The sequence below is a fragment of the Anomalospiza imberbis genome, chromosome 7 (assembly GCF_031753505.1).
Source record: "Anomalospiza imberbis isolate Cuckoo-Finch-1a 21T00152 chromosome 7, ASM3175350v1, whole genome shotgun sequence".
Taxonomy (NCBI): Eukaryota; Metazoa; Chordata; class Aves; order Passeriformes; family Viduidae; genus Anomalospiza; species Anomalospiza imberbis.
In genome coordinates this window covers 2,126,031-2,140,838 of record NC_089687.1, presented here as the reverse complement: position 1 = coordinate 2,140,838, position 14,808 = coordinate 2,126,031, and the positions used below count along the sequence as shown (strand labels likewise).

At 45.7% G+C, this 14,808-nt stretch overlaps 1 protein-coding gene across 1 annotated transcript in view; it reads left to right on the top strand.

Annotated features, from left to right (window-relative positions):
* The window catches only part of KIF5C (kinesin family member 5C), an 85,765-nt gene that overhangs the window by 57,267 nt on the left and 13,690 nt on the right, over nucleotides 1-14,808 (top strand). Inside the window, exons 12-19 of the mRNA XM_068195119.1 lie at nucleotides 1,425-1,600; nucleotides 2,921-2,989; nucleotides 6,225-6,431; nucleotides 7,249-7,395; nucleotides 9,919-10,107; nucleotides 12,772-12,889; nucleotides 13,471-13,547; nucleotides 14,525-14,634. Of these exons, the coding sequence (XP_068051220.1) occupies nucleotides 1,425-1,600; nucleotides 2,921-2,989; nucleotides 6,225-6,431; nucleotides 7,249-7,395; nucleotides 9,919-10,107; nucleotides 12,772-12,889; nucleotides 13,471-13,547; nucleotides 14,525-14,634 (1,093 nt within the window). The remainder of the gene's footprint in view (nucleotides 1-1,424; nucleotides 1,601-2,920; nucleotides 2,990-6,224; nucleotides 6,432-7,248; nucleotides 7,396-9,918; nucleotides 10,108-12,771; nucleotides 12,890-13,470; nucleotides 13,548-14,524; nucleotides 14,635-14,808) is intronic.

Below are 14,808 nucleotides of genomic sequence, written 5' to 3'. Positions count from 1 at the left end.
GAAGTACCACGATAGAGGTGATGCTGCTTGATTTCAAATTCCACTTTTTCCATGCTTTAAGCTGGGGAAAAAATCATCTGCTTCATTGGTGGTGCTTTTTTTTTTTTTTTTGCCCTTTTTGTTTTGCTCTGGGGCCTCACTCAGCCTTTCTGGGCTTTGATCTATTGGTCCTGTTGACCTGTTCCCCTGCCAGTGAGATAAATTGGCAAGAGGAATGGCTGGTAAAGCTTTCAGAAGCTAAAATATTGGAGTTTTTTCCTGGAAAAGGAAAAAACCTTCACCCTTCCCACCCCCTGAGCAATGTGTGCAGCATCCAGGGGCTTCCCCAGCCTCTGGTGAGGGTGGATTTAATTTCTGCCGTGAGCAGCTCACCCATCCCTCATCTCTGAGACTGTAATTGTAACCCAGGGCTGTTCCAAAAGGAAATATTCCCTGGGGACAGGGATTTTGTAGGGAATGTGTCTGCTGTGCACAGGCAACCTCTGGAAGTGGGTGTTTGTGCTGGAATTTGCAAGGCAAAAGTTGAGTATTGTTTTAAACATGGCTGTGCTGGTCCATCCTGGAGCTGGAAATCCCTGGAAGAAGAGATATTTAAGTGCCAGCAGATTTTAGGCTGGAATTTGGGGGGGTTCCCTCCTTTTGTACACCTCTCTTAATCCATGGAGCTGATCCTGGCTTATCAAGGAAGTGAAAGGAGAGCCAGGAGTTCTGTGCTTTTAGTGTTCAACCTGCTGCTGGATTTTATGGGATCATCAAGGTTGGAAAAGACCTCACAGAGTCCCTGTGATGCCTTGAGCAGGCTGCCCCAGGGCAGAGGCTGGGCAGAGTCACAGAATAAAGCAGGGATTTATGAAAAGGATCTCCTCCATGGATCCACCTTGGGCAGCACCAGAGCCCAGCCAGGGCTGCACCCAAGATGAACCCAAATGGTCCCAAAATGCACGAGCGCTCCCGGGGGCTCTCACTGGGATCAGCTCTGCTCCATTGGCACATTGCAGTTCATTGTCCAGTTCCAGCTTTAGGTGATCGAGTCCCATCCTGCTTGTTTTTCTCTCTCCAGCCCACGGTGTTTGTGCTCCTGGGCTGGGATTGGGATCATTTGTCCTTGGTGCCCAGCTGGAGAAGGAATTGTTTTGTCTCCCTGCTCTGTGCAGAGAGCTCAGCAACACTGAATGTGAAGCTCAGAGCTGCACACTAAAGCAGCACAGAGCCTGAAAAATAGAAAAGCCAAACCCTGAGGCATCCCATGGAGTTTGCATTTCCATGGGATCATCACCCTCACAAGTGTGGCCACCTTCCCACACCTCTTCCTTGTCATTTGTCTCCCTGGAAGTGGCACAAAGCCCTTCATTGACCAGGAGTGACCATCCTGGAGAATCCATGGATTTGGGATTGTAGGATTTTCATGAGCTGTGTCCCTGCAGGAGAAGCTGTGCCCGAGGAGGAGCAGATCAGTGCCAAGGACCAGAAGAACCTGGAGCCTTGTGATAACACCCCAATTATTGATAACATCACCCCCGTGGTCGCCAGCATCTCCACAGAGGAGAAGCAGAAATACGATGACGAGATCGCCAGTCTCTACAGGCAGCTGGATGATAAGGTGGGAATGTTGGATTCCAGGTGGGAATGGAAAATTATTGCCAAGATCATTGTTTTTTTGCTCTGTTTCTTCTAGTTGTGTATTTTTGCTCTATTTCTTTTTTTTGCTCTATTGGTGTATTTTTGCTTCTATTTCTATCGTGGACTGGAAAACGTTGGAAAGTTCCAAGTGCTTCCTAAAAGCAGATCCTGTCAGCTCTCCACCCCTTTTCCCTGTGCAGTGTTTGGGAGCACTCCCCAGCAATTCAGCGCCCAGTTTTCTGATAGTTTTAAGTCCAGGCTTTCCCTTTTCTTCAATGATTTGTGTAAAATCCCTTAACAAACTGTAATGTCATCTTGGAGTCACCCTGGAAAAAAAATCCTAGAATTTTAAGGAAAATACATTCCCATCCCGTTTTGTTTGTGTTGTTGGAGCTGCAAACACAGCCCAGAGGGCTCATTTATTTGTTTTTTTTTTCTTTGCACAGCTTGAGGGACATCAGTGGCACTTAAAGCTCTCAGCAATTCCCTTCTCCAGCCATTAAGAGCTTTGCCTTGTGGGAAGATGAAAAGTGGGGGGAAAAAAGGGCCCAGGAATAGCTCATTCACCACCCTGGATGAGAGCAGCAAAAAAAAAAAAAAAAAAGGGCAGCTCTCATCATGAATCAACATGAATCAATACTCAATTTTAAAATTCATTTGTAATTAGCAGGAAAAGAGCAGAGAAAAGCCCAGTGTGTCCTTGCCTGTTATTATTGAGGTTGGGCTGTTTGTGGACACAGAGGAATTGTGTTTAAACCTGAATTTTGGTCTCCCTGCACAGTCTGGTTGCACAGCAGTGTTGGTGGCACTGAAAAGAGCCGTTTGCTGTAAGAAATGACAGCTTTTCTCTGATTTCATCCCCAGTTGCAATCTCCAGCTTTTCCATATTGATCAGGAAAAGGGAAAAAAAAATCAGTCATTCTTTTACTTTCCTCATCAAAAGCAGCAAAGCACAGTGAATTATTCTGGAGGGAACTGGAGCAGGTTTGAGTTTTTCCCTAGAAAACATGGGAATCATAATTTGGCACAGGACTGTAGGGAATGAGAAGATATTTGATCCCAAACCCAAAATATCACCATTTATACCAGTGTTGGCAGCTTTTCCAGCAGAGCTCTGTGTATATTTATTTATTTTATTTATGGTATATTTGTTTATGCATATTTATTTTTCTCTCCCCTCATGCCACTCAAACATGCACAAAGTTTTATTCCCCTTTCTTTTCTAGAAAGAGGAAATAAAAAGTAATCAAATGAGAACTGTGAAAAGAAATTAAAAATCTCCACCCCTGTTTCATTGCAGGATGATGAAATCAACCAGCAGAGCCAGTTGGCTGAAAAATTAAAGCAGCAAATGTTGGATCAAGAGGAGGTAAGAAACTAAAATAAATAAACCAACCAAAAAAAATCCCTTTACATTTTGCTCCTGAGCCCCTTGTTTAATGATTCTGTCCCAGCTGTTCATATGAACTGGCTAAAATTCAAATGGAAAAGGTGTCAGCCGGCTTTAAACTTGAAATTTCATAATATTCTCATTAAGCCTTGAAAAAAGTCCTTGAAATAACAATCCCTCCTGCTGGGAAGTGATGCTGGAGGTCCAAGGTAGGAGTGGGGCCAGGATTTTTCACTCCAAATGTGATTTTTGATGTGTCTGTGCCCATTCAGGTATGCAGGCACTATGGACTACAGGCAGTTAGAGATTTACTGATATTACATTACTAATTATCATTCTTTTGGCAATTAGAGACAGCAATCTGTGAGATGGAAAAACCTGATAATTGGTGCTGCCCCAGATTTGCTGTAAAATCTTGGATTGCTCACTTCAAACATTTGATTGCATTGTTTCTGTCCCTAAAATGAATTTTTGATGGGTTTAGGATGGAGAATGTGAGCACTAAACTCAGTCAAGCCATTCCCTTCTATGAGGAGTTCTGAAGATTCAAAATAATAAAAGTGAAATAAAAATAAAACAACACCAAATTCCCCAAATATTGCTGTGATATTTCTTAGGAGTTGCTTTTATTGTGTATCCAGGCCCTCAGAAAGGGTTTTCAAGGTGTTATTAGAGAAAAAAAAATAATTTATGAACATGTCTGGTTCACCACTCAGGGTTCACCTGCCCCCTCTGGGGAATTGTCCTGGCTAGGGGAATCTCCAGCTATTTTATTTTATTTTATTTTATTTTATTTTATTTTATTTTATTTTATTTTATTTCCAAGATGAAGCTCCTCATTCTCTTGCCACAGCTTGATTTGATTGCCCTGCACTGTACAGTGTTGCCTGTGGCTACACCAGCATAAAAATAAAAATAAAAATATTATTAATGATAATAATGATGCACTTTATGCCTGCTCAGCCTGTTATTTCCTGATGTGTGTTATGAGTTTATTTGTGTCACCTCACTTCTCCCATCTTTTTTACATCCCTTTGCTCACCTGAGGCTGATTTTCCCTCACACTTGTGCCTTGGTTTTGGGGTGATGTGCATCCCTCCTGTCTGGGAGCAGAATTATTCCCTGCCCTCCCTGTTCCAGTGTCACCTCTGGAAGATCAATCAGGTTTTCAGCGTCCATTTTTCTCCCTTTTTTTTTTTGCACATTCCTAGTCCAGCTTTGCTAAATCCCAAAATCTCTGCAGCTGGTGCTGTTCAGAGCCTTTTTATGCCCCGTCCCAGCTTTGTCCAGCCCTTACCTTGGAAGGAGAAGGTGATGTTTTATTATTCAAGGTGTTTTTCCCCACATCAGCTGTCCCTGCTCTCCCCTGGAGATGTGATGAGCTCACTGATCCAGCAGCAGCTGCCTCACTCTGCTCCCCCTAATTAACCAGCCCTTATTTCTGCTTGATTAAGCCAGCAGGTTAATTATAAACCCGAGGCCTGCTGCAGATGACTGATTTGGGGAGGGGGGGTTGGTGCCTTTTCACCTCTGGCTGCTGCTTCAGGTGGGTGTTTTGGGGGATTCTGGATATTCCATCCCCACGTGGAACAGACCCATGGGGTGCTGCAGCCGTGGGCCTTTTCCCTTTTTTACAGCTCACCTTGATGATGGTTTTCTTGGTGGCTTTTGAAAAGGCTGCTCCATTTTTCCACACCATATCAGCCAGGATCTCCTTGTTTATGCCGCAGGTGATGCTCACCACTTCTTGGAGCCACGGCGATGTTCGCGCAGAAAATTTCTTAAGTGAATGTAAATGATAGCTCCATCTGTGTTTAGCAGGAAGATTATTTGAAGCTATTTTGTTGTTTAAATATTTACATGCCATCTGGCTCTGGCAATCCAATGGCTTTTTCCATAACGTGAGTGCACTTCTGAGGCTGCAGCATTACCAGGGAGATAAATGTCCCTTAAATCTGAATCCTCCCTGGGCACGTGCCAGCCTCCAGAGCTGCCTGCCTGCTTTCCTATTTTCCACGAGCACTCTGAGCCAAAAAAAAAAAAAAAAAAAGGCTATTTCTTCTGGGACATTCTGCTTTTTGGGTGGTCTGCTTGAGGGAAGAGGGGTTTGTTTTTTTGCTGAGAGGCTGACTCAGCTGCTTGGTGGGCAGATCAGGAGAAATCCACCCAAAACACTTCAGCGGGGAAGGTTGGGAAGGTTTTATTCCACTGTCTGCAATATTATACCAATCCCTAATCCAGGTTTCTTGGGAAGCAGTGAATTCTGTGAATGAATGCCCAAACTTTGCTGTTAGGGTGAGCATGAGGCCCTCCCACATCTCCTGCACGGGTTTCAGCTGTTGTAATTCCCTATTTGATGTTTTTATGCCATGTCAAGCCCTGACTTTGTTATTATTCTTGAAAGTGCAGTATTAGCAATAAATGTTAGGTGTCACTTTTATTTATTTTCACATCATCCTGAAGTGCAGGGCTGCTGGTGGGGCTGGGGTTGCGCTGAGGACACCACAGCTGAATTTTCAAAGCTTTAACATCTCACTGAGCATTGCTTCAAGGGCGAGGGACAGTGACCTCCCACAGTGGCTGAAACCTCAGCAGTGTGCAAAGAGTCAATTTAATAACTTTTCCAGCTTGGAAACACTCACTGAAGTGCGTGTGTGAAGTCAGTATTTTCTTCTGAGATTAATATTTTCCCTCAGCAAACAGGAGACGCTAATCTGTCCTCAGCATCATCCTTCAGATGATAACTGAGAATAATCGTCTTAGGTTTGCTTATCAGAATATTTCTGTGAAGCTACGAGGTCTTTGAGGCTGCCTCAGGGAGCCCTTTTCCCTCAGCTCAGCTCAGAGCCCTGAGCCTCTGGTGAAACATTTTTCTTTGTGGGATTTTTTTTTGGTCTGAGCCGCAGCACTGGATTGAGGGCAGAAAATGTCTTTGGAGCTCTGATAGTGTTTAAAGTCAGTTTCTCTGCCTCAGTCTTGGGTCATAATAGGATTTGATGAAGATTTTTCTCATTGAAGTTCAGAGCTTTTTTTTGTGCTTCCTTCAAATGCTTTTATGCTGGAACTGCTGCTGTTTTCAGGATTTCTCCCCTCCTGCACACATGATTTCTGCTCACCCTTTTTTCCCCCCTCTCTGCCTGTGTTTCTCCTTTTCAATATTGTCTTTTGAAGGAGATTTTGGGTCACTTAATGCTGCTGTGATATTCCTCCCCAGCTTTTGGCCTCCACGAGGAGGGATTATGAGAAGATCCAGGAGGAGCTGACCCGACTCCAGATCGAGAACGAGGCAGCCAAGGATGAAGTGAAGGAGGTGCTCCAAGCCCTGGAAGAGCTGGCTGTCAATTATGACCAGAAATCCCAGGAAGTGGAGGACAAAACCAGGACCAACGAGCAGCTGGCAGATGAGCTGGCACAGAAAAGTGTAAGAGCAACTTGGTTCATCCTCTTGGTTCTCTCCTTGCGCCCTAAACATTCCCAAAGGGCTTCCCAAAAACCTGCTGGTGTCACACTCTCTTCCCTGTCTTAATTAAACAACGGAATTAAGGGAATTCAGAAGCTGCTCTGTGGAAGTTGGTGGCAGATTGTGGCTCTTGCAGCAAGGGACTGGATGTGAGAAGTGGCCATCCTGTGTTTTGGATATTTAAAAGCTGTATTTTGCCAAGAGAGCTGTGAAAATCTGCCTCATGCAAATGGCAGCATTTTGTGGTTTTCTGGACTCTGTGCTGTGGAGCTGGGATTTGACAGGGATCTCAAGGAAGGGATCAGGAAAAAAATTAATTGGCTTTTTCAGCTGATGTGTCCCGATCTTAAGCAAAAAATGGGATCTGAGGAAAATCAAGATTGGTTTATTAGCTTAAAGCATCCTTTTCCCTTGATTCATTACACCAACGTAAGGAGCTGTTGTTAACAGATCTGATTCATTAAAGACTTTGTTATCTCCCCCAGTAAACCAGATTACCACGAAATCCATTGGAAAAAATTGAATTTTCTATCCCTTTCTACCTATTTCTCTATGATTAACCTCCTTTGATGTTTTATGCAAATCAGATTCTTAGCGGATTTGCTACATGTAATAGATCTAAAGTACCCTTTGGTGGCAAGCGAGTTGTGAAAGTGGATTATGCCAAGGTGGGACTGGATGTGTCACTACATTGTGCCAGCAGGCATGAGGAAAATACCCCATGAAAACTGCCCAGCCTGCAGGGGGGAGGGTAATTCTTGTTTTTAAACCCTTCCAGAGTGCCCTGACAGCGACCCAGAGGGAGCTGGGCCAGTTGCAGGAGCTCAGCAACCACCAGAAGAAGAGAGCCACAGAAATCCTGAACCTGCTGCTGAAGGACCTGGGGGAGATCGGGGGAATCATCGGCACCAACGACGTGAAAACCGTGCGTGGGCTTTGTTCATGTGCTTTCCCCAGCTCCTCCTGCAGGAAACACTCCACCAAAGCAGGGAATCCCACAGCCTGTCCTGTGGGATGTCCCTGGCCTTGGACACTTCCAGGGATCCAGGGGCAGCCACAGCTGCTCTGGGAATTCCAGCCCAGCCAGGAATTCCCAGTTCCCAATCTCCCACCCATCCCTGCCCTCTGGCAGTGGGAGCCATTCCCTGGGTCCTGTCCCTCCATCCCTTGTCCCCAGTCCCTCTCCAGCTCTCCTGGAGCCCTTCAGGCCCTGCAAAGGCTCTGAGCTCTGCCTGGAGCCTTCCCTTCTCCAGGTGAACATTCCCAGCTCTCCCAGCCTGGCTCCAGCCCTGGGAGCATCACAGGTGTGGAATGTGTGGATCCAGCAATCCTTGTCCCAGGACACTCTGTGTAAATGCTGGCTGAGCACAGGAGGGGGACACTGCAGAGCTCTTGGTCTGGCTGGGAGTGATGCCTTGAGCAGGCTGCCCTAGAGCAGAGGCTGGGCAGAGTCACAGAATAAAGCAGGGATCCATGAGAAGGATCTCCTCCATGGATCCACCCTGGGCAGCACCAGAGCCCAGCCAGGGCTGCACCCAAGATGAACCCAAATGGTCCCAAAATGCACGAGCGCTCCCGGGGGCTCTCACTGGGATCAGCTCTGCTCCATTGGCACATTGCAGTTCATTGTCCAGTTCCAGCTTTAGGTGATCGAGTCCCATCCTGCTTGTTTTTCTCTCTCCAGCCCACGGTGTTTGTGCTCCTGGGCTGGGATTGGGATCATTTGTCCTTGGTGCCCAGCTGGAGAAGGAATTGTTTTGTCTCCCTGCTCTGTGCAGAGAGCTCAGCAACACTGAATGGGAAGCTCAGAGCTGCACACTAAAGCAGCACAGAGCCTGAAAAATAGAAAAGCCAAACCCTGAGTCATCAGGAGAGGCTCACTGTCTAGGCTCAGAGTTCCCACAGTTATTCCCAGTTCAGTTTTTAGGGCCAAAGCCCATCTGGGAGTCACTGAACTGATTAATGGGAGGTCTGAATTCCCCCCAAAACAATACACAAGTAGCTCAGCTCCTTCCCTAGCTGGCATGACTCAGAATTCCCAGAATATGAAAATACTGGCTTATGAGGTGGCCAATTATTGATCTGGCATTTGGTGCACATTTTGGTCAGCCCTGCTTTGAGGTTTGCCTTTGTGTGGCTCTGTGTGGTTTGGGGATACAGTAGAGGAGGTGGCTGCTCACTTTGTCACATTTGTAGAGGAACAAAATGCTGATTTCAGAGAAAATATTTGTATGGTCATTGCTAAATGGCAGCGATGGAAACTTCCCATGGCCTGGAAAATCTCCTTGGTGGTGTTAATGCCATCCTTGTCCATTTAAAACCACATGAAAAATAGCAGTGGTTGAAAGTGGCTAAGTTCATTTTTGAGATGTATGAGAATCCCTTGCAATACATTGTTGTGACTTTTAGTTCACTTTTTGTTGACGTCCTGCCAAGGCTCTCTTAGGCCAGCAGGAGCTCCAGCCTGTCCTGCTGCAGATGACACAAGCCCTGCTGTCCCTGTGGTGCTGCAGATTCCAGCCTTTGGAGATGTCACAGCAGCCTCTGGTGGCGGCAGGAGCAGGGACTGGGAGAGGAAATCTTTGCACATGGAGGCAGAGGCAGTTTGGTGCAAGTTTTTGTAGGAACTGAGATGTCAGCACTTCAGGGGACAGCTGTCAGTGGAAATCAGGCCAGACTGAGGAGCGGTTAGAGAATTATTTCTGATTTGTTGGCAATTAGCATCTTCTCCAAGTGTGGCTAATCTCAGAGCAGACTGAAAATTTTGGAAGAAGTGTCATTTTTTTTTGATTTTTTGGGAAAAGCAGCAGCACATGTTCCCTTCCCCTTGGCACTGCTGGGAACAAAGGGGAAGCAGATGAAGTTGAGCTGTGTCACTGCTCAGGGAGAATCTGGACAGCTCCTCAGTGGAATATCCTGAGCTGGAAGGGACCCACAGGATCATGGATCCAGCTCCTGGCCCTGTACAGACACCGCAAAATCCCTGGGAGCACTGTCCAAATGCTCCTGGAGCTCTGGCAGCTTTGGGAATGTGCCCATTCCCTGGGGAGCCTGAGCAGGGCACCCTCTGGGGGAAGAACCTTTCCCTGATCTTCAGCCTAATACCTGGATGTGATATCCCTATATGATATCCCTTCACACAAATGTGACATATGCAAGATAAATTAAAATAAAATATACAAGATAAAGGGAGAAATCAAACCAAAAATTCTGAAGGAAGATATCTCATTAATGTAATAAGCACTCTTTGCTTTGTGAAAAGATTCGAATTCTGATTCTTTTGTTCTCCAAATATGAGTTTTAAGTTTTCAGAAATAATTCAAACTCTCTTCTCTAAAATGACCCCTGGCCTGTAAAACCATCCCAAAATCCAGACCCAGCCTCCAGGCTGGTTCCCAGAGCAGGAGAAGCTCTGGGTGCGAGCAGCTGGCCATCCCTGTGTGCTCAGTTGGCAGATGTGAACGGGGTGATCGAGGAGGAGTTCACCATGGCCAGGCTCTACATCAGCAAGATGAAGTCGGAGGTGAAGTCTCTGGTGAACAGGAGCAAGCAGCTGGAGAGCGCCCAGATGGACTCCAACAGGAAGATGAACGCCAGCGAGAGGGAGCTGGCGGCCTGCCAGCTCCTCATCTCCCAGGTGGGTCTGCTCCTGCCTTCTCCAGGCTTTGGTGGCCCTCCCAACCTCCTTCCCCACGGAATGCGTGTGCCAGGAGTGAGAAATGGGCCTTGTGGAGCAGAGCAGTGTGGTCTCGTGGGCGTTTTGCTGTCTCGTGGGCGTTTTGCTGTCTGCTCTCTCTTCTCTCTTTCCTCCCTGTCGTAGTTGAGATGGAGGCAATACAAAGCAGCGCCCTCCATTTTCAGAAGGCTTCAGCCGCGCTACGACACGAAATAACTCATGCGTTCACGCTAGATGTAAAAGAGGGAAAAGAGAGGAAGTTTATTCCTGACCTCGCAATATCTAGAATTCCAAAAGTGGCAGTGGATTGGAGGATGGAATTGCCACCTCTCCAACCACACTGGTCAAACCAACAGGCCATCAATTCTCTCCTCTCACAAAGAAGAATGCAAAACAATCATTATTTACATGAACAGTGTGAGAAACTTCAGTAGAAATATGTAAACATCAGAAGGTATAGAAAATTTTAGAAGAACTTTAAAACTTTTAAAATAACAGGGTGACAGGCTTCAAAACTGTTATTATTATAGCATGGATGCTTTTTACACATTCTCACAAACCTCACAAGTTTACTCATTGGTCGTGACAAACAAAGTGCTCGTTGGAACAGGCAGCTGCAGGTTTCTCTTATTTATCCTTCTTTCTTTCTTGGTTTCTATGTCAATGACCTTGGTAGGAAATTCTTTCAGGGGTAAACATGGATCCTCTTGTCAAACTTCTCTCTGGCTCACAGAAGTTGCTGTAAAACCTCTTTCCACACCTCCCTGTCCTGGTTTAGGGCAAATATGGGAGAAAACCTCCAAAGGGGTTCCTCTAGAAAGCAGATTTAAGCAGCCCCTCCCCCAGGTGGTTTGGGAAAAGATTTCCTTGGAGAAAAGTGGAAAAAAAATATGTTTATTTAACAGGCAAAGCATTCACCAGCACAAAAAATGAACAATATTAAGCAATAAAACCTCTTGCCACTCCAAAAGAGATGACAAAGTCAGAGAGTCCCCTTGGTGGGCTCTAGCTCGGCTCACTCAGTCTCTGATCAGGAAATGCCATGGCCCAGGCCCTGCCCTGTGGGCCACAGGTGTGAGCTGCTGCTGCTCTCCTGGGTGCTCAGTCCAGAGCAGGAGAGAAAAAGAAAAATCACAGTCCAGGGAACTTCTCTGCCTCAGCTAGCTAAACACTAACTAAAAGCAAGGGAGAGCTCTGTCCTGCTGTCTGTCCATGCTGCAGACATCACAGGAATGTGGAGGAGCGAGTGCAGCTTCTGAAAACAAACTCTGCACTTCTTCTCCCCCCACTTTGCTCTCAGAACCAGCCTTAAAGCTGCAAAACTTATTTCTGGGCTGAACAGACAAATGGGGATACAAGAATCATGAAGCCACCCCAGGACACTTCCCCTCAGTGTTTTTCAGAACATCCTGAGGTTGTGTCCTGAGCTCTGGCAAGGTCACGTCCTGCTGTAGGTCTCAAAATGTGTTTGGTGGAATAGCGCTGGAATTCCTCCCTGGAGTGGTTTCCTCACCAGGAATTTGTTGATCTCGAAGGTCTTTTCCATCCTGGTTCATTCTGTGCTCCTGTCATTTGTATCTTGGATCACTTTAAAAGATCACTGACTGTGTTTTTCACAAGCCAGATCCTTGGGGAGCTCCCTGGACCTGCTCTGTGGGTGTGCTGCCGAGAAAACGAGGCAGCGAGCTACAAAATGCCATGGAAAACTTTCTGGCATAGAAATCCAGGGGGTGGGAGGTTCTGAGTGGGTGGCAGGGAATGGCAGGGATGGCTGTGGAGAGGGGCTGAGAGCTCTGACACCCTCTGATGCATGGAAGGGGACAAAGGAAGGGAAAGACATGATCCAATTTCATTCCCTAGCAGTTATCCTAAGCAAACCTGAGCAAACCTGGAGCAGGGAGATCCCCTTTTCCTTCAGTAGAGTGTCTTTGTTAAATTCTACTCAATCTTTTTAATTAAGATGCAATAATCCAGACAGTATCTTAATTTTTATCCTCAAATGGGATCCAGTTCTATCTGTCACAGGTGGAGTTGTACAAGCATTTCCTGGGTGAATAAACAGGGGAAATAAGAAAGGATTGCTGTAAAATCAGTGTCATTTGTGGCCAAGGCCTGGGTTTTCATGGGGTACTTTTTGCAAGAAAATGAGTCAAAATTGTTGCATGTCAAACCTTTTGAGTGCTTTCACTACAAACTTTCCTGTTTACTATTTACCCATAAGCCCTTCTAGTTCAGAAGGTTGTTGACCAGAACCAAACCATCAGGATGGCTGGGGAGAGTCCATGTGAGCTTCTGCAGGTTGAAGATCCCAAAGCCACCTCCAGGCTGGTGCTTTTAGAAAGCTGCTGCTGTTGGTTTAACACCAACTCAGGAGCTTCCAGGGATGTTTTGGGATTACTGACTGAATTCCAAACTGGGCTACTAAGCAAGACCTGTGGAAACACAGCCTGCTTTGATCTTTGATCTCTTAGCTCCTTCCCAGCCATTTTGCTGTGACTTCTCCCAGTCCTCACCTCTGGATGTGGGAATTCTTTGTTTCCTCCCCTTTACGTGGGCCAGTTTTCCCTGAACTCCCAGGGCACGGCTGTGCTCCTCCCATCTCACTGCTGTTCCTTGCCTTTGAAGCACGAAGCAAAGATCAAATCCCTGACAGACTACATGCAGAACATGGAGCAGAAGAGGAGGCAGCTGGAGGAGTCCCAGGACTCCCTCAACGAGGAGCTGGCCAAGTTACGCGCTCAAGGTACAGCTCTGGGTCTCGTCGTTTCTGTCTTAGCAGACTCAGCTTTGTGTCTTAATGATGTGAACAATTATAAAAACCCCACACAGATCCTTTACCAAACAGCACCAGTCAGTCTTGCTGAAAGTTCTGTAGAAGTCTGGATTTGTGTAAAATAAGGATTTATCTAAGTTTCAGTTGTCCCTCTGCAACATCCCTGCCTCGTTCCAAACAAAGCTGCTTCCCTGAGATGGGCACTAGTTGTGTCTTTCCCAGCTGACTTCATTTTTAAGGTTTGCTTGGTTTTCCCCTTCCAATTTAATGTGGAAAGTGTGTAGGTATCAAAAGAGGTTCTTGTAGCTTTGCTAAGCTCCTGGGTTATATCAATTTATAACCTTGCAGCCTTAAAATCATTCTGGAATTTCTGCACAAGGGATTTTCCCTCTCTGAGGGAGCAGCAGGTGGGGACAAGGCTTTTTATTTTTAAAAAAAATTTTATCATCTCCTGCATTGTTAGAACAGAATCTTGATTCCATCTCCTGGAAGAAATTAAATTTATTTTAAAATCTAAAATTGAAATTAAAACTGTCTCCACCTTTAAACAGAAAAAATGCACGAAGTCAGCTTCAAGGACAAGGAGAAGGAGCACCTGACACGGCTCCAGGATGCAGAGGAGATGAAGGTAGTTGGGCACAGTGGAAGTTTTGAGGGAAATTCTTGGTGAGATTGTTCATTGGGGTGGAATTTTGTCTTCCTGTTCACGTGGCCAAAAATTGCATTGATTCACCTCTGTGGTACACTAATTTTTTGCTGCTGGAGCTCTGCAGAAAGTCAATTTGCTCAGTAGTGAAGGAGGCTGCTGGGGTTAATATCATTTAGGTACTTATAAATTTGATTTTAAAAGAGGCTACTTCCCCACAGTTTGGCTGGAATTCTGATTATCTCCTGGAAATAATAATAAAATATATAAACCCATTTTCTGGTATTTTTCCTTTGGAATGCCAGGAAATGTTTGCAATAATGAGTTGCTCTGATGGGGTTGCAAATTGCAGACAAGGAAAAATACAGTTTTACAAGGAGGGTGATAGAGGTTTGCCAGCTGCAGAACTTTTCCCTCCATTATAAAAATTTTAAGTGATTAAAGCAGTTGTAAAGTGATTAAAGCAGTTGTGACAGCTCCGAGTAAAAAAGCAACATTTTTGTTAGCAGTCTAAAAGACATAAATTTATTTTGTCCTTTTGCTTGAGGCATATTTCCTCCTAGAATTTAAATTTAAACAACAATTTCAATAGCAGGGCTGTGATTAAACAATTCTTAGAGGTTTGGGCTTTATTTCTGTCACAGGTAGAGCTGTACAAGTATTTCCTGGGTGAATAAACTGGGGAAATAAGAGAGGATTGCTGTAAAATCAGTGTCATTTGTGGCCAAGGCCTGGGTTTTCATGGGGTACTTTTTGCAAGAAAATGAGTCCAAATAGTTGTACATCTGTTGCTAAAAACTGATTTAAAAGGTTGGGTGAGCAGGCACAGAGTTTTGTGATGACAGAAGGAAACGCCAGGCAGATTCCTGAATGGATTTGGTAGTTCTCCCTCAAATCCAGAGGCTGGCGAAGAGGGAGCTGCGTGTCCCTGGTCCTGATTCCCAGCTCTGTGTTTGCAGAAGGCTCTGGAGCAGCAGATGGAGAGCCACAGGGAAGCCCACCAGAAGCAGCTGTCCAGGCTGAGGGATGAGATCGAGGAGAAGCAGAAAATAATCGATGAAATCAGGGAGTAAGTTCACGCTGTCCATCCCTTCCTCCGTCCTGGGCTGCTTTGGGCTTGGTTTTGTTAGGTTTGATTGATGCTTCTTTGCAAGTTCTGTCCTTACACGCAGCAGCCAACCCTGTAATTATTTTGCAGGGTGGATTACAGTGCCTAATTCTTTATTGGGGAGCTTTAACAAGG